Source organism: Panulirus ornatus, chromosome 11 (assembly GCF_036320965.1).
Source record: "Panulirus ornatus isolate Po-2019 chromosome 11, ASM3632096v1, whole genome shotgun sequence".
In the NCBI taxonomy this organism is placed as follows: domain Eukaryota; kingdom Metazoa; phylum Arthropoda; class Malacostraca; order Decapoda; family Palinuridae; genus Panulirus; species Panulirus ornatus.
This window is the reverse complement of record NC_092234.1, coordinates 34,594,888-34,615,110: the sequence shown is the minus strand read 5'-3', so window position 1 is coordinate 34,615,110 and position 20,223 is coordinate 34,594,888. Positions and strand designations below refer to the sequence as shown.

The 20,223-nt window shown below is 41.0% G+C and overlaps 1 protein-coding gene across 1 annotated transcript in view; it reads left to right on the top strand.

Moving 5' to 3' along the window:
* Pdss2 (Decaprenyl diphosphate synthase subunit 2) overlaps nt 1-19,432 on the top strand; it is a 54,982-nt gene extending 35,550 nt beyond the window's left edge. Inside the window, exons 6-8 of the mRNA XM_071666773.1 lie at nt 12,735-12,840; nt 13,519-13,683; nt 19,142-19,432. Coding sequence (XP_071522874.1) covers nt 12,735-12,840; nt 13,519-13,683; nt 19,142-19,300 — 430 coding nt within the window. The 3' untranslated portion in view covers nt 19,301-19,432. The remainder of the gene's footprint in view (nt 1-12,734; nt 12,841-13,518; nt 13,684-19,141) is intronic.
* The last annotated feature ends 791 nt before the right edge of the window (nt 19,433-20,223 follow it).

Here is a 20,223-nt window from a genome sequence, read left to right as displayed (position 1 = left end):
TGTGGAAATAAAAAGAGCGTGGTTGAGAGAGCAGAAGAGGGTGTTTTGAAATGGTTTGGGCACATGGAGAGAATGAGGGAGGAAAGATTGACCAAGAGGATATATGTGTCGGAGGTGGAGGGAACGAGGAGAAGAGGGAGACCAAATTGGAGGTGGAAAGATGGAGTGAAAAAGATTTTGAGTGATCGGGGCCTGAACATGCAGGAGGGTGAAAGGCGGGCAAGGAATAGAGTGAATTGGATCGATGTGGTATACCGGGGTTGACGTGCTGTCAGTGGATTGAATCAGGGCATGTGAAGCGTCTGGGGTGACCCATGGAAAGCTGTGTGGTGCCTGGATGTGGGGGGGGGGGGAGCTGTGGTTTCGGGCATTATTGCATGACAGCCAGAGACTGAGTGTGAACGAATGAGGCCTTTGTTGTCTTTTCCTAGTGCTACCCCGCACACATGAGGGGGGAGGGGGATGGTATTCCATGTGTGGTGGGGTGGCGATGGGAATGAATAAAGGCAAACAGTGTGAATTGTGTGCATGGGTATATATGTATGTGTCTGTGTGTGTATATATATGTGTACATTGAGATGTATAGGTATGTATATTGCGTGTGTGGACGTGTGTGTATATACATGTGTATGGGGGTGGGTTCGTCTGTTTCCTTGCGCTACCTTGCAAACGCGGGAGACAGCGACAAAGCAAAATATAAATAATAAATGAATTATTATTATTATTGTTATTATTTATTATTATTATTATTATTATTATTGTTGTTATTATTATTATTATTATTATTATTATAGGATTACATGTTAATTGATAGGTGTGTATAAGAGACTGGGATGTTAATGTGCTGAGAGGGGCAGGTAGGGATGTCTGATCACTATCTTGTGGAGGCGAAGGTGAGGATTTGTAGAGGTTTTCAAAAAAGAAGAGATAATGTTGGGGAGAAGATAGTGGTCAGAGTAAGTGAGCTTGGAAAGGAGACTTGTGTGAGGAAGTACCAGGAGAGATTGAGTGTGGAATGGCCAAATGTTAGAGCAAATGGCGTGAGGGGAGTGGTTGAGGAATGATAAAGGTGGAAGGTGAGCAGATTAGAAAGGGTAGTGAGTGGTAGGATGAAAGAGAAAAGAGAGGCGTTTAGACGATGCATGCAAGGAAGGAGTGCAGATGATTGGGAGATGTATAAAAGAAAGTAGCAGGAGGTCAAGAGAAAGATGCAAAGGTCGAAAAAGAGGGGAGATGAGTGTTGGGGTGAGAGAGTATCATTCAATTATAGGAAGAATAAAAAGATGTTTTGGAAGGAGGTAAATAAGGTGCTTAGGACAAGAGATCAAATGGGAACATCAATGAAGGGGGCAAGTGGGGAGGTATTAACAGGTAATGACGAAGTTAGAAGGAGATGGAGTGAGTATTTTCAAGGCTTGTTGAAATGGTTTGGACATATGGAGAGAATGAGTGTGGGAAGATTGAGAGAGAGGATATATGTGTCAAAGGTGGAGGAACCAAGAAGCGGGAGACCAAATTGGAGGTGGAAGGATGGAGTGAAATAGATTTTGAGCAATCAGGGCCTGAACATACAGGAGGGTGAGAGGTGTGCAAGGAATAGAGTGATGTGGTATACCAGGGTCACCATGCTGTCAGTGGACTGAAACAGGGCATGTGAAGTGTCTGGGGTAAACCATGGAAAGGTCTGTGGGGCCTGGATGTGGATAGGGAACTGTGGTTTTCGTGTATTGCACATGACAGCTAGAGACTGAGTGTGAACAAATGTGGCCTTTTTTGTCTGTTTTTGTGGTGCTACCTCGCTGAAGTGGGAAGTAGCGATGCTGTTTGCTGTGGGATTGGGTAGCTTTGGGAATGGATGAAGGCAAGCAAGTATGAATACGTACAGTTGTATATATGTAGATGCTTATGTGTGTGTATGTATATGTTGATATGTATATGTGTGTACATGGGCGTTGCTGTATATATATGTGTAAATGAGTGGATGGACCATTCATTGTCTGTTTCCTGGTGCTACCTTGCTGATGTGGAAAGTGGCAATTTTGTATAAGAAAATTATTATTATTATACTTGATCGCCATTTCCTGTGTTAGCGAGTTAGCGCCAGGAAACATAGACGAAGAATGGCCTATCCCCTCATATAGACACATATATACATACACGTACATATACATAACATATATGTGATGTGAGAAGGAGATGGAGTAAGTATTTTGAAGGTTTGTTGAATGTGTTTGATGATAGAGTGGCAGATATAGGGTGTTTTGGTCGAGGTGGTGTGCAAAGTGAGAGGGTTAGGGAAAATGATTTGGTAAACAGAGAAGAGGTAGTGAAAGCTTTGCGGAAGATGAAAGCCGGCAAGGCAGCAGGTTTGGATGGTATTGCAGTGGAATTTATTAAAAAAGGGGGTGACTGTATTGTTGACTGGTTGGTAAGGTTATTTAATGTATGTATGACTCATGGTGAGGTGCCTGAGGATTGGCAGAATGCGTGCATAGTGCCATTGTACAAAGGCAAAGGGGATAAGAGTGAGTGCTCAAATTACAGAGGTATAAGTTTGTTGAGTATTCCTGGTAAATTATATGGGAGGGTATTGATTGAGAGGGTGAAGGCATGTACAGAGCATCAGATTGGGGAGGAGCAGTGTGGTTTCAGAAGTGGTAGAGGATGTGTGGATCAGGTGTTTGCTTTGAAGAATGTATGTGAGAAATACTTAGAAAAGCAAATGGATTTGTATGTAGCATTTATGGATCTGGAGAAGGCATATGATAGAGTTGATAGAGATGCTCTGTGGAAGGTATTAAGAATATATGGTGTGGGAGGAAAGTTGTTAGAAGCAGTGAAAAGTTTTTATCGAGGATGTAAGGCATGTGTACGTGTAGGAAGAGAGGAAAGTGATTGGTTCTCAGTGAATGTAGGTTTGCGGCAGGGGTGTGTGATGTCTCCATGGTTGTTTAATTTGTTTATGGATGGGGTTGTTAGGGAGGTAAATGCAAGAGTTTTGGAAAGAGGGGCAAGTATGAAGTCTGTTGGGGATGAGAGAGCTTGGGAAGTGAGTCAGTTGTTGTTCGCTGATGATACAGCGCTGGTGGCTGATTCATGTGAGAAACTGCAGAAGCTGGTGACTGAGTTTGGTAAAGTGTGTGGAAGAAGAAAGTTAAGAGTAAATGTGAATAAGAGCAAGGTTATTAGGTACAGTAGGGTTGAGGATCAAGTCAATTGGGAGGTGAGTTTGAATGGAGAAAAACTGGAGGAAGTGAAGTGTTTTAGATATCTGGGAGTGGATCTGGCAGCGGATGGAACCATGGAAGCGGAAGTGGATCATAGGGTGGGGGAGGGGGCGAAAATTCTGGGGGCCTTGAAGAATGTGTGGAAGTCGAGAACATTATCTCGGAAAGCAAAAATGGGTATGTTTGAAGGAATAGTGGTTCCAACAATGTTGTATGGTTGCGAGGCGTGGGCTATGGATAGAGTTGTGCGCAGGAGGATGGATGTGCTGGAAATGAGATGTTTGAGGACAATGTGTGGTGTGAGGTGGTTTGATCGAGTGAGTAACGTAAGGGTAAGAGAGGTGTGTGGAAATAAAAAGAGCGTGGTTAAGAGAGCAGAAGAGGGTGTTTTGAAGTGGTTTGGGCACATGGAGAGGATGAGTGAGGAAAGATTGACCAAGAGGATATATGTGTCGGAGGTGGAGGGAACAAGGAGAAGAGGGAGACCAAATTGGAGGTGGAAAGATGGAGTGAAAAAGATTTTGTGTGATCGGGGCCTGAACATGCAGGAGGGTGAAAGGAGGGCAAGGAATAGAGTGAATTGGAGCGATGTGGTATACCGGGGTTGACGTGCTGTCAGTGGATTGAATCAAGGCATGTGAAGCGTCTGGGGTAAGCCATGGAATGCTGTGTAGGTATGTATATTTGCGTGTGTGGACGTATGTATATACATGTGTATGGGGGGGGTTGGGCCATTTCTTTCGTCTGTTTCCTTGCGCTACCTCGCAAACGCAGGAGACCGACAAAGTATAAAAAAAAAAAAAAAAAAAACATATATATACATACACAGACGTATACATATATATGCATGTACATATTTGTACTTGCTTGCCTTCATCCATCCCGGTGCCAACCTGTGCCCCTCAGGAAACAGCATTGCCACCCCCCCACGTTGCAAAGTAGTGCCAGGAAAACAGACAAAAAAAAAAAAAGAAAAGTCCACATTCATTTAGCTGTCATGTATAATGCACAGAAACCACAGATTCCTATTCACATCCAGGTCCCCACAGACCTTTTCATGGTTTACCCCAGATGTCTCATATACCCTGGTTCAGTCCAATATACCACACCATTCCAATTCATTCTTACTCCTTGAACACCTCTCATCCTCCTACATGTTCAGGCCCCAATTGCTCAAAATCTTTTTCTCTCTATTCTTCCACCTCCAGTTAGGTCTCCTGCTTCTCATTGCTCCCTCCACCTCTGATACACATATCCTCTTTGTCAACCTTTCCTCAGTCATTTGTTCCATATGTCCAAACCATTTCAACACACCATCTTCTGCTCACTAAACCACACTTTTTATTACCATACATCTCTCTTACCCCTTCATTAGTTACTCAATCAGACCACCTCACACCACATATTATCCTCAGACATTTCATTTCCAACACATCCACCCTCCTCCGTACAACCCTATCTATAGCCCATGCCTTGCAACCGTATAATATTTTTGGAACTACTATTCCTTCAAACATACCCATTTTTGTGCTCCGAGACAACGTTCTCTCTTTCCACACATTCTTCACTGCTCCCAGAACCTTTGCCCCCTCCACCACCCTATGACTCTACTGCTTCCATGGTTCCATTCGCTGCTAAGTCCACTCCCAGATATCTAAAACACTTCACTTCCTTCAATTTTTCTCCATTCAAACTTACAACCCAACTAACTTGTTCCTCAACCCTGCTGATTCACACATCCTCTACCACTTATAAAACCGCACTGCTCCTCCCCAATTTGATGCTCTATACATGCCTTCACCCCCTCAGTCGATATCCTCCAATATAATTTTCCAGGAATACTCAACAAACATATTCCTTTGTAGTTTGAACACTCACCCTTATCCCCTTTGCCTTTGTACAGTGGCACTATACATACTTTCTGCCAATCCTCAGGCACTTCACCATGATCCATACCTACTCTGAATATCCTTACCAACCAATCAACAACACAGTCACCCCCTTTCTTAAAAAATTTATTGCAGTATCATCCAATCCCGCTGCCTTACCGGATTTCATTTTCTGCAATGCTTTCACCATATCTTCTCATTTCACCAAACCACTCTCCTTAACTCTCTCTTTTTTCACACTACCCAAGCCAAAACACCCTGCACATGCCATTCTATCATCAAACTTATTCAACAAACCTTCAAAATACTCACTCCATCTCCTTTTCATTTCATCACTACTTGTTATAACTTCCCACCTTACTCCCTTCACTGGTGTTTCCATTTGCTCTCTTGTCTTACGCACCTTGTTTACCTCCTTCCAAAACATCTTTTTATTATCCGTAAAGTTTAATGATATTCTCGTATCCCAACACTCATTGGCCATTTTTTTTTTCAACCCTTGCACATTCTTGACCTCCTGCAGCATTCTCTTATATATCTCCCAGTCATTTGCACTTCTTCCTTGCAAGTATTGTCCAAACGCCTCTCTTTTCACTTTCACTAACATCTTTACATCTTTGTCCCACCACTCACTACCCTTTCTAATCTGCCCACCTCCCACCTTTCTCATGCCACATGCATCTCTTGCACATGCTATCACTGCTTCCCTAAATACATCCCATTCCTCACCCACCCCCCTCATGTCATTTGCCTCCTCCACTTTCCACTCTACACTCAATCTCTCCTGGTACTTTCTCACACAAGTGACCATTCCAAGCTCACTTACTCTCACTACTCTCTTCTCCCCGACATTGTATCTTCTTTTTTGAAAACCTCTACAAATCTTCACCTCTGCCTTCACCAGATATTGATCAGACATCCCACCAGCTGCCCTTCTCAACCCATTAACTTTCAAAAGTCTCTCTTTTACATGCCTATCAATTGACACGTTATCTAATAATGCCGTTTGACCATTTCTCCTACTCACATACACATACTTGTGTATATCTCGGAAAGCAAAAATGGGTATGTTTGAAGGAATAGTGGTTCCAACAATGTTATATGGATGCGAGGCGTAGGCTATAGATAGGGTTGTGCAAAGGAGGATGGGTGTGTTGGAAATGAGATGTCTGAGGAGTATGTGGTGTGAGGTGGTTTGATCGAGTATGTAATGAAAGGGTAAGAGAGATGTGTGGTAATAAAAATAGTGTGGTTGAGAGAGCAGAAGAGGGTGTCTTGAAGTGGTTTGGTCACATTGAGAGAATGAGTGAAGAAAGATTGACAAAGAGGATATATGTATCAGAGGTGGAGGGAACGAGAAGTGGGAGATGAAATTGGAGGTGGAAGGATGGAGTGAAAAAGATTTTGAGTGATCGGGGCCTGAACATACAGGAGGGTGAGAGGCCTGCAAGGAATAGTGAATTGGAACGATGTGGTATACCGGGGTCGACATGCTGTCAGTGGATTGAACCAGGGCATATGAAGTGTCTGGGGTAAACCATGGAAAGTTTTGTGGGGCCTAGATGTGGAAAGGGAGCTGTGGTATCGGTACATTATACATGACAACTATAGACTGAGTGTGAATGAATGTGGCCTCTATTGTCTTTTTCCTGGTGCTACCTCACGCTCGTGTGGGGGAAGGGGGTAGTCATTTCATGTGTGGTAGTGTGGCAACGGGAATGAATAAAGGCAGCAAGTATGAATTATGTACCTGTGGGTATATGTCTGTGTATGTATGTATGTATGTATGTATGTATGGATGGTATTGCAGTGGAATTTATTAAAAAAGGGGGTGACTGTATTGTTGACTGGTTGGTAAGGTTATTTAATGTATGTATGACTCATGGTGAGGTGCCTGAGGATTGGCGGAATGCGTGCATAGTGCCATTGTACAAAGGCAAAGGGGATAAGAGTGAGTGCTCAAATTACAGAGGTATAAGTTTGTTGAGTATTCCTGGCAAATTGTATGGGAGGGTATTGATTGAGAGGGTGAAGGCATGTACAGAGCATCAGATTGGGGAAGAGCAGTGTGGTTTCAGAAGTGGTAGAGGATGTGTGGATCAGGTGTTTGCTTTGAAGAATGTATGTGAGAAATACTTAGAAAAGCAAATGGATTTGTATGTAGCATTTATGGATCTGGAGAAGGCATATGATAGAGTTGATAGAGATGCTCTGTGGAAGGTATTAAGAATATATGGTGTGGGAGGCAAGTTGTTAGAAGCAGTGAAAAGTTTTTATTGAGGATGTAAGGCATGTGTACGTGTAGGAAGAGAGGAAAGTGATTGGTTCTCAGTGAATGTAGGTTTGTGGCAGGGGTGTGTGATGTCTCCATGGTTGTTTAATTTGTTTATGGATGGGGTTGTTAGGGAGGTGAATGCAAGAGTTTTGGAAAGAGGGGCAAGGATGAAGTCTGTTGGGGATGAGAGAGCTTGGGAAGTGAGTCAGTTGTTGTTCGCTGATGATACAGCGCTGGTGGCTGATTCACGTGAGAAACTGCAGAAGCTGGTGACTGAGTTTGGTAAAGTGTGTGGAAGAAGAAAGTTAAGAGTAAATGTGAATAAGAGCAAGGTTATTAGGTACAGTAGGGTTGAGGGTCAAGTCAATTGGGAGGTGAGTTTGAATGGAGAAAAACTGGAGGAAGTGAAGTGTTTTAGATATCTGGGAGTGGATCTGGCAGCGGATGGAACCATGGAAGCGGAAGTGGATCATAGGTGGGGGAGGGGGCGAAAATTCTGGGAGCCTTGAAGAATGTGTGGAAGTCGAGAACATTATCTTGGAAAGCAAAAATGGGTATGTTTGAAGGAATAGTGGTTCCAACAGTGTTGTATGGTTGCGAGGCGTGGGCTATGGATAGAGTTGTGCGCAGGAGGATGGATGTGCTGGAAATGAGATGTTTGAGGACAATGTGTGGTGTGAGGTGGTTTGACCAAGTAAGTAACGTAAGGGTAAGAGAGATGTGTGGAAATAAAAAGAGTGTGGTTGAGAGAGCAGAAGAGGGTGTTTTGAAATGGTTTGGTCATATGGAGAGAATGAGTGAGGAAAGATTGACCAAGAGGATATATGTGTCGGAGGTGGAGGGAACGAGGAGAAGAGGGAGACCAAATTGGAGGTGGAAAGACGGAGTGAAAAAGATTTTGTGTGATCGGGGCCTGAACATGCAGGAGGGTGAAAGGAGGGCAAAGAATAGAGTGAATTGGAGCGATGTGGTATACCGGGGTTGACGTACTGTCAGTGGGTTGAATCAAGGCATGTGTATGGGGGTGAGTTGGGCCATTTCTTTCGTCTGTTTCCTTGCGCTACCTCGCAAACGCGGGAGACAGCGACAAAGCAAAAAATATATATATATATATATATATATATATATATATATATATATATATATATATATATATATATATATATATATATATATATATATATCTTTCTTTCATACTATTTGCCATTTCCCGCATTAGTGAGGTAGCGCTAAGAACAGAGGACTGGGCCTTTGAGATAATATCCTCACCTGGCCCCCTTCTCTGTTCCTTTTTTTGGGGGAAAAAAAATGAGAGGGGAGGATTTCCAGCCCTCCGCTCCCTTCCCTTTTAGTCGCCTTCTACGACACGCAGGGAATACGTGGGAAGTATTCTTTCTCCCCTATCCCCAGGGAATATATATATATATATATATATATATATATATATATATATATATATATATATATATATATATATATATATATATATATAAGTGGATCATAGGGTGGGGGAGGGGGGCGAAAATTTTGGGAGCCTTGAAAAATGTGTGGAAGTCGAGAACATTATCCCGGAAAGCAAAAATGGGTATGTTTGAAGGAATAGTAGTTCCAACAATGTTGTATGGTTGCGAGGCGTGGGCTATGGATAGAGTTGTGCGCAGGAGGATGGATGTGCTGGAAATGAGATGTTTGAGGACAATGTGTGGTGTGAGGTGGTTTGATCGAGTAAGTAACGTAAGGGTAAGAGAGATGTGTGGGTTGACGTGCTGTCAGTGGATTGAATCAAGGCATGTGAAGCGTCTGGGGTAAACCATGGAAGGCTGTGTAGGTATGTATATTTGCGTGTGTGGACGTGTGTATGTACATGTGTATGGGGGGGGGTTGGGCCATTTCTTTCGTCTGTTTCCTTGCGCTACCTCGCAAACGCGGGAGACAGCGACAAAGTATAAAAAAAAAAAAAAAAAAAAAATATATATATTATATATATATATATTATCCCTGGGGATAGGGGATTAAGAATACTTCCCACGTATTCTCTGCGTGTCGTAGAAGGCGACTAAAAGGGGAGGGAGCGGGGGGCTGGAAATCCTCCCCTCTCGTTTTTTTTTTTTTTTTTTTTTTTTTTTCCAAAAGAAGGAACAGAGGGGGCCAGGTGAGGATATTCCAAAAAAGGCCCAGTCCTCTGTTCTTAACGCTACCTCGCCAACGCGGGAAATGGCAAATAGTTTAAAAGAAAAAGAAAAGAAAAATATATATATATATATATTTTTTTTTTTTTTTTAATACTTTGTCGCTGTCTCCCGCGTTTGCGAGGTAGCGCAAGGAAACAGACGAAAGAAATGGCCCAACCCCCCCCATACACATGTATATACATACGTCCACACACGCAAATATACATACCTACACAGCTTTCCATGGTTTACCCCAGACGCTTCACATGCCTTGATTCAATCCACTGACAGCACGTCAACCCCGGTATACCACATCGCTCCAATTCACTCTATTCCTTGCCCTCCTTTCACCCTCCTGCATGTTCAGGCCCCGATCACACAAAATCTTTTTCACTCCATCTTTCCACCTCCAATTTGGTCTCCCTCTTCTCCTCGTTCCCTCCACCTCCGACACATATATCCTCTTGGTCAATCTTTCCTCACTCATTACCAAACCAGCTTCTGCAGTTTCTCACATGAATCAGCCACCAGCGCTGTATCATCAGCGAACAACAACTGACTCACTTCCCAAGCTCTCTCATCCCCAACAGACTTTATACTTGCCCCTCTTTCCAAAACTCTTGCATTTACCTCCCTAACAACCCCATCCATAAACAAATTAAACAACCATGGAGACATCACACACCCCTGCCGCAAACCTACATATACATATGTGTGTGTGTGTATGTGTGTGCGTTTACGTTGAGATGTATAGGTATTTATATGTGCGTGTGTGGATATGTATGTATATACATGTATATGTGGGTGGGTTAGGCCATTCTTTCGTCTGTTTCCTTGCACTACCTCGCTAACACGGGATACAGCGACAAAGTATGACAGATAATAAAAAATAAATCTCTTTTTAAACCAGGTATTCTCAATCATCCCTTCTTTTCAGCACACACATCCACAAGCTCTTCACCATTTCCATTCACAACACTGAATATCCCATGTACACCACTTATACCCTCCACTGCCACATTACTCACCTTTGCATTTAAATCACCTATCGCCTATCACTGAGTATTAACCCGGTCTCCGGCACCAAAACTGCCACCACACTCACTCAGCTGCTCCCAAAACACTTGCCTCTCTATATATTTCTCCTCATGGCCAGGTGCATAAGCACCAGTAATCACCTATGTCTTTCCCTCCACTTCCAGTTTTACCCACATCAATCTAGAATTTACTTCCTTTGTATCGCATGCTCCCACAGCTCCTACTTCAATGGTAAGTGCTACTCCTTTGTTAGCTCTCGTCCTTTCACCAACCCTTCTTGACTTTACTCCTGAGACATTGCCAAACTATTCTTCCCCTTTACTCTTGAGCTTCGTTTCACTCAGAGCCAGAACATCCAAGTTTCTTTCCTCAAACATACTACCCATCTCTCCTTTCTTCCCATCTTGGTTACATCCACTCACATTCAAACACCCCAATCTGAGCCTTCAGGGAGGGTGAGCACTCCCCACTTGACTCCTTCTGTTAACTCTTTTAGAAATTGAAATACAAAAATGGGAGGGTGAGTGGTCCAGATGAAGGTGAGGTGTGTGAGTTTATGGTTGGGGTGGTAAGGGAGGTAAATGCAAATCTTAGAAAGAGGGTAATTATGAAGTTTATTGCAGTTATGGGGGCCTAGGATCCTACTTGAGTCAGTTGTTGTGCTGATGACACATTGCATGTGCCAGATTCAAGTTAGAAACTGCATAAGCTGGTTTGGGAGAATTTGTGAAAGGAGAAAGTTGAGTGTAAATGTGAATAAAAGCAATGTTATTAGGTTTAGCAGTGAAGAGAGACAGTTTAGTTGAGGAGATAGTTTAAATAGAGAAAAGTTGGAGGAAATGAAGTATTTTAGATACCTGGAAATGGACATGACAGCAAATAGATTCATGGGAGCTGAAGTGAATCATAGGTTAGGGGAGGGGGTGAAGGCCCTTGGAGCATTAAGGGATGTGTGGAAAAAGAGGCCACTATCTAGAAGGGTGAAGATGGTCATGTTTGAAGGTATAGTAGTCTTTAGTGTTGTATGGATGCGAGGCATGGCCTGTATGGAAGAGGATGAATGTGTTGGAAATTAATTCTTGAGGACTGTATTTGGTGTGAGGAGGGTTGATTTAGTAAGGGATGATAAGGTAAGAGAGAGAGATATGGTAAAGATAAGAGTTTGGTTGAGAAAACTGAAAGGGATGTGTTGAAATAGTTTGGACAGAAAGAGTGAGGAAAGTCTGACAAAGAGGATTTATATGTGAGAAGTGGAGGGATCAAGAAGGGGGAGACCAAACTGAAGATGGAACGATGGGATGGATAAAATTTTCAGTGCTTAGGGTCTGAGGATGTATGGCATGTAGAGGATAGAATGAAGTAAGAGTGATGTGGTATGCAGAGGGTGACGCAGTGTCAGTGAACTGAACCAGGGCATATGAAATGGCTAGGCGACATCACAGAAAGGTCTATGGTGGATAAGGGGCTGTGGTTTTAGTGCATAACACATGACAGAACATGGATGTAAGTGAATAAGGCCATTTCTTTTTCTGTTCCTAGTATTACCAAGAAATCACAGGAAATAACAAATAGATAATGTTATGAGAGTTGAAATCTAAAGTCCTTTTTGTTTAGGATGAAGTCACTGGAGATACAGATGATGCAGTCACACACACTGCTTAAACTCGGATATAATCACACATGATATTAGTGAGCAAGTCTTTGCTAGTCTCCAGGGAAATTTATTAAAAGCCTGCATTAGTTTGGTATATTAATCCACTCCTCAGAGGATGCCCTCAAACAGTTGAGATCTGCATCCTTCGACAGAAGTCCTTATAAAACAAAAATATGCCTTTTAGAGAGAATTCATAATTGGTCATGTAGTAAGTTACATACTTCAGTAAGTTGTCCAAATGTCTTTGATGTAAACATTGCTAATGTAAATATCTTTTATGTAGATACTGTACACAATATACATAATGATGATACTATGTGTCAGATATAGAACTTCATTTCTGATTCCTGTTTAATATTTGCATTGTGCTAAGTTGTATACCTTGCAGAGAAGGTTTGATAATATTTCATGATTGTGGAGTAATGCAGTATGAGAGGACAGGTTCATTTGAATATTTTACGATTTTGTTCAATCAGGTAGCTTGATGGCTAAATCCTGCCAGGCGACACTAGTGCTAGCTGGTCATGGTGAAGAAATGCAGCGTAAGGGCTTTGAATTTGGAAAACAGATTGCCCTTGCATGGCAGGTAAGCATTTTTACTGTTATTAAACTTTTGCTGCTCCTGTTTTATACATTTTTGTTCAAACTGCAGGCATTACTTGTACTTAATCATTTCATTGATTCAGGGAAATAATACTTTCAAGTTATTATATCCTGGTATTGCAAATACAGTACAGTACTACTACTATCTCTTTTTGCATGAACATTATCCTCTTGTATGGCTTTCAATCCTGTATGCCTGCTATCAAGTGTTTCAGTCGTTTTACTCTTGTGGTAATCCTTTCTGTTAGTTTCTTTTATGCAAACCTATTTATCTATTTGCTCCACTTGAGTATACATGTTGGAACTTTTATCTTGTGAAATAGGAATTAAAAAACTAAAAGAAAGAAGAAAAACATTGCATACATGCTGCAGAACCTTCCCATGGTGTAGGATGTCCCGATGTTAATGAATGCTAGGGAAACTGTGAGCTAAAATTGTATGGGAGAGCATATTAAGTGTTGGTGGGCCGGGCTTTATTCTGTAATTAGTATTGTTAATTAGTTGTCTGTATTTCAGCGGGAGACAGCGACAAAGTATAAAAAAAAAAAAAAAAAAAAAAAAAAAAAAATACTAAAGTATTTAATGAAGATTTTGTTTTGATTACATCCTGCAAAAAGTTGAATACAATACTGTAGATGTATCATGTATATTCATATTACAGGCTTACAGTGACCTTCAGCCCTTCACTGACCTGTACCGTCATCCTCCTGGCACAGCTATTGACCTGACTTCTGCTCCAGTTATTCTTCACCTGCAGCGTGACCTCTTATTACTGGATCTTGTTGCTACTGCTGGGGACTCTATGGAAAACTGTGATTTTAAAAAGGTAAAAAAGTTTCTGCACTTGATGTCTTTATTATGACCATTAACTCGTAAGAGATAGGGACTTAATATGTTTATGACCATTAAACCATAGTTGACAGGATTAGTGGTGAGATACCAACACCATGTGGGGAAGTAATGATTTTTTTCCTTTATGAATTCATAGATGTATTTGCTGAAAAAGGACTGGTGATTGGGAATACCTGGTTTAAAAAGAGATATACATAAGTGTAGGTATGTAAGTAGGCGAGATGGCCAGAGAGCGTTATTGGATTACATGTTAAGTGATAGGTGCGCAAAAGAGAGACTTGGATGTTAATGTGCTGAGAGGTGCAGCTGGAGGGATGTCTGATCATTATCTTGTGGAAGCGAAGGTGAAGATTTGTAGAGGTTTTCAAAAAGAAGAGAGAATGTTGGGGTGAAGAGAGTGATGAGAGTAAGTGAGCTTGGGAAGGAGACTTGTGTGAGGAAGTACCAAGAGACACTGAGTGCAGAATGGAAAAAGGTGAGAACAAAGGATGTAAGGGAGTGTGGGAGGAATGGGATGTATTTAGGGAAGCAGTGATGGCTTGCGCAAAAGATGCTTGTGGCGTGAGAAGCGTGGGAGGTGGGCAGATTAGAAAGGGTAGTGAGTGGTGGGATGAAGAAGTAAGATTATTAGTGAAAGAGAAGAGAGAGGCATTTGGACGAGTTTTGCAGGGAAATAATGCAAATGAGTGGGAGATGTGTAAAAGAAAGAGGCAGGAGGTCAAGAGAAAGGTGCAAGAGGTGAAAAAGAGGGCAAATGAGAGTAGGGGTGAGAGAGTATCATTAAAATTTTAGGGAGAATAAAAAGATGTTTTGGGAGGAGGTAAATAAAATGCATAAGACAAGGGAACAAATGGGAACTTTAGTGAAGGGGTTTAATGGGGAGGTGATAACAAGTAGTGGTGATGTGAGAAGGAGATGGAGTGAGTATTTTGAAGGTTTGTTTAATGAATGTGTTTGATGATAGAGTGGCAGATATAGGGTGTTTTGGTTGAGGTGGTGTGCAAAGCGAGAGGGTTAGGGAGAATGATTTGGTAAACAGAGAAGAGGTAGTGAAAGCTTTGCTGAAGATGAAAGCCAGCAAGGCAGTGGGTTTGGATGGTATTGCAGTGGAATTTACTAAAAAAGGGGGTGACTGTATTGTTGACTGGTTGGTAAGGTTATTTAATGTATGTATGACTCATGGTGAGGTGCCTGAGGATTGGCGAAATGCTTGCATAGTGCCATTGTACAAAGGCAAAGGTGATAAAAGTGAGTGCTCAAATTACAGAGGTATAAGTTTGTTGAGTATCCCTGGTAAATTATATGGGAGGGTATTGATTGAGAGGGTGAAGGCATGTACAGAGCATCAGATTGGTGAAGAGCAGTGTGGTTTCAGAAGTGGTAGAGGATGTGTGGATCAGGTGTTTGCTTTGAAGAATGTATGCGAGAAATACTTAGAAAAGCAAATGGATTTGTGTGTAGCATTTATGGATCTGGAGAAGGCATATGATAGAGTTGATAGAGATGCTCTGTGGAAGGTATTAAGAATATATGGTGTGGGAGGCAAGTTGTTAGAAGCAGTGAAAAGTTTTTATCGAGGATGTAAGGCATGTGTACATGTAGGAAGAGAGGAAAGAGAATGGTTCTCAGTGACTGTAGCTTTGTGGCAGGGGTGTGTGATGTCTCCATGGTTGTTTAATTTGTTTATGGATGGGATTGTTAGGGAGGTGAATGCAAGAGTTTTGGAAAGAGGGGCAAGTATGCAGTTTGTTGTGGATGAGAGAGCTTGGGAAGTGAGTCAGTTGCTGTTCGCTGATGATACAGTGCTGGTGGGTGATTCATGTGAGAAACTGCAGAAGCTGGTGACTGAGTTTGGTAAAGTGTGTGAAAGAAGAAAGCTGAGAGTAAATGTGAATAAGAGCAAGGTTATTAGGTACAGTAGGGTTGAGGGTCAAGTCAATTGGGAGGTAAGTTTGAATGGAGAAAAACTGGAGGAAGTAAAGTGTTTTAGATATCTGGGAGTGGATTTGGCAGTGAATGGAACAATGGAAGCGGAAGTGAATCATAGGGTGGGGGAGGGGGTGAAAATTCTGGGAGCCTTGAAGAATGTGTGGAAGGCGAGAACATTATCTCGGAAAGCAAAAATGGGTATGTTTGAAGGAATAGTGGTTCCAATAATGTTGTATGGTTGCGAGGCGTGGGCTATGGATAGAGTTGTGCGCAGGAGGGTGGATGTGCTGGAAATGAGATGTTTGAGGACAATGTGTGGTGTGAGGTGGTTTGATCGAGTAAGTAACGTAAGGGTAAGAGAGATGTGTGGAAATAAAAAGAGTGTGGTTGAGAGAGCAGAAGAGGGTGTTTTGAAATGGTTTGGTCACATGGAGAGAATAAGTGAGGAAAGATTGACAAAGAGGATATATGTGTCAGAGGTGGAGGGAACGAGGAGAAGTGGGAGACCAAATTGGAGGTAGAAAGATGGAGTGAAAAAGATTTTGAATGATCAGGGCCTGAACATGCAGGAGGGTGAAAGGCGTGCAAGGAATAGAGTGAATTGGAACAATGTGGTATTCTGGGGTCGACGTGCTGTCAATGGATTGAACCAGGGCATGTGAAGTGTTTGGGGTAAACCATGGAAAGTTCTGTGGGACTTGGATCTGGAAAGGGAGCTGTGGTTTCAGTGCATTATTACATGACAGCTAGAGACTGAGTGTGAACGAATGTGGCCTTTGTTGTCTTTCCTAGCGCTACCTCTCACACGAGTGGGGAGGGTGCTGTTATTCCATGTGTGGCGAGGTGGTGATGGGAATGAATAAAGGCAGACAGTATGAATTATGTACATGTGTATATATGTATTTGTCTGTGTGTGTATAAATATGTATACATTGAGATGTATAGGTATGTATATTTGCGTGTGTGGACGTGTATGTATATACATGTTTATGTGGGTGGGTTGGGCCATTCTTTCGTCTGTTTCCTTGGGCTACCTCACTAACGCGGGAGACAGTGACAAAGCAAAATAAATAAATATTTATTTATTTAATTATTGTGCTTGGTTGACATTTCTGGTGTGAGTGAGGTAGTGCTAGGAAACAGACCTAGAAAGACAAATCCACTTGTATACACATACACGCTCATACACATACATATTTATGCATATACATGGTCAATGGACTGAACCAGGGCATGTGAAACATCTGGAAAGGTCTGTGGTGCCTGGATGTGGATAAGGAGCTGTGGTTTTGGTGCATTACATATGACAACTGGAGACTGAGTGTGAATGTATGTGGGGAGACTGAGTGTGAATGAATGTGGCATTTTTTTTTTTCCCTTTATAATGTATTTTTGTTTTACAGAATAATCTATTCCTTCCATAACTATGAGAAATGTGGAAAATTTTTCCTCAGGATCATAATCATTATATTTATGGGTTTCATTTCCTTGTTTAATGATGGATCACCTAGACAAAGATTTTCCAGGAACATAACTTTAAACAGTGGCGTACTGTAACAAATCTGCCAGCTTTACAGAATTATAATTGTTGTTCATATAAGAATGTAGTTTTCCAGAAGATTGATCATTTCACCACTGTCTTTTGTTTATGAACCAGTTCTTTGATGTGCTTTCAAATTCCACATATGTATATGCAGCTACTGCCTCTGCTAAAATGTACAGTGTTCCAATGTAATTTTTTTTTGGCTCATGCCAGTTGGACTTTATCCTAAAATAGAGGGTTTGAATTTATCTTGCAAGTAGTCCATAACAGTCCATATTGAAAAGTCACTTTTGGCAAGGCTTTATCTTGGGAAGCACAGTCTCATCAAAGAAGTTCTCACTCCAAAAGAGTTCATTTCCATGCACAACCTTAGGCTGCAGGATCCTTTAGAAAGATCCTAGGTAACACCAGGACTTTTTTAACAGAAATTGATACTGGGGTAATTATAAATAAATAAATAAATACGGTTTGCACCAAATAGTGACATATATTGAATTATCTTGCTATTTGTCTGTACTGCTTTTAAGGCTTGTTTAATTCAATATAAGTACATCATAGGGCTTTCCATCTTCTCATTACATGTATGTCTTGCTGCAGCAAGCACACCCATCATGCTAATTGCAGAAAATGTGCCATGTTTACTGATGGCAAATTATACCGTGGATCTTCAACTTTACTGTATCACATGTACAAAAACACTTATGAGCAGCCTGTCTGTTTCATCAGTGAAGTTCTGAAGCAGCTCTTGTATTATGAAAAGCTGCAAAAATGATACAGAGATATTTTTGGTAAATGCAGCATGACCCCATGATTAGGCTTCTTATTGTTTGGATACCACTCAATTTTTATGAAGTAACTTATTTTCAGGTTCAAGCTCGGGTGTCTTAGCCTTGGTAGGCATTTCATTGCAGCCACTACATTGCCCACATCAGTTCACCACTTTCTCCTCGTGTGCACCACTTATAATTGAATCTGTTTTTTCACAATCATTATTATCTATCACCACATTGAGATCATCCATTATATTATGTAAAATTTCAAGATTTTTATCCAAACTGATATTGTATCTTATAGCAATTTCAGCCTTCATTCGTTGCCTCTTATGTTGAATATTTATGGCCTTGACGGCATAAATGGAGAATGTCCCAGATTTCTTTGTTGTGAAAATGTTTGCAAACTTGTCAAACCAAAGGAAATCCCAGAATATGTCAACCTCAAGTTATTATGAGGCCCTCCTAAAAAGAAATCCATGATGAATTCACTTATCTTTAGCTACATGAAAAATACAAGGATGGGAACGAGTGAAGATTAATTGGGAGGCCATTGCATTATGAACCCTCTGCCATGTTCTGACATGATATATGATCCCTTTCAATTCTGGAAGGAACAGTAGCCACTCTGGCTAGTAAGGACTGGTTTCATCAGATTTTGATGAACATTTTATTAGTGTTGTCTTAAAATTTTTCTACCTCGATTGCCACTGCTGCCTAAAAGATAATACATTTTACAAACCTATGATGATTTGGTGCAGCCCAGAATTATTTATCAGTGGCAGTAAGTCCTCAAGGTATATTAGTAAGGACAGAGTGGCTTAAGCATTGCCTGAAACAGTGATTTCAACATTGTTAAAGTCTTTGCTTTCCTCTGTTGTAATGAAAAAATAATTAGTTGCATTCATAGTTAGTCTCTTTCTTTGATTTCTGTAATCTTTTAACTAAAATTACAGTAATTTTGAATGACTATAGGGTCATGTAAGAATTTTTCATGTTATGTTTTGTCTAGTGAAAACCTTAATAGTGAGTTAGCTACATTAGAGTCTTTAGATTGTCATGGAGGACTAGGAGTAAGTTTGTAAGACAAAATTAACTTTCTTTAAAATATTGAAAAGAATAGGAAAAGTGTGGCAAAATGTTTTTGGTAAAAACTGAAAGTGATTTTAGAGTATCTAACTTATTTTCAGATTCATAGCATGATTATGGCCGGGACAGGTGTGAAAGAAGCTAAGGACCTATGCCAATCACATGCACAAGCAGCACTTAATGTCCTGCAGGAGGTTATTGAACCTTCTGATGCCCGCACTGCTTTAGAAAATATTATAAATGCGTTAAGGATTTACTAGCCTTTTATGAAAGTAGTGGTAAAACATGAATGAAAGAATTGTTGATCAGAAAGTGAGACTGTAAAACCTGTGATTTGAGAGGATTTATCACTGAAGTGGCAAATTCTCATGAAATAAATGAATGACATCTTGTGTTTTTGTACCTCTTTATGAGTTTACCATCATCATTGAGTTCTTTTGAAGTTCCAGTCAATAAGATTCTTGGGAAACAGATCATCATCTGCAGGCCAACTTAAGTTGTACTACAAAGCCAGCACCAGGTGAATTTCACATTCTTAGAATGGTTCATTGCCCATTCAGACCATTACATAATATATTCCACTATTGGTTGATAATTCTGCCATGTGAAGGAAAGCCAGATATGCATCTTGGATCTTTGCATGTGACTCAAATATTTCATACAGTCCCCTACAGTTTTTAACTGTAGCTATCATACCCAAATAAATAATTCAGGCCAGTGGCATTGTCATCCCCTGATCACCCATCTACATATGCCCATTGTGTCAAACCTTATCAAAAACAATACTCTGTCAGTTGTAACTTGTCACCAAAGGATTCTTTGCCATTGCTTATCATTCCCTCCATAAAAGACTACATGTCACTGACATTATTCACTTATACCTTCAGATTTTCATAAAAAAAAAAACAACAAATGCCAGTACAAAGTACACAGCTCTTTCAGGCAAAAATATACTCTCCTATCCCTCAGAACAAACAGATGAACTTAAATAATAGCGCCCTTTTTGAACATCAGCCTCTACTACCATCCACTGAAGAGTCCCAGCTCACTACATTAACATTCTGCCGTGAATGGGTCGAAGAACTTGAACAGTAAGCCCTGATAACATAGAAAAAAATTTCCTTATACTGAAAAACATCATAGCTTAATAGCAATCCAAAAACTTATTTATGTCTTCAGCTAT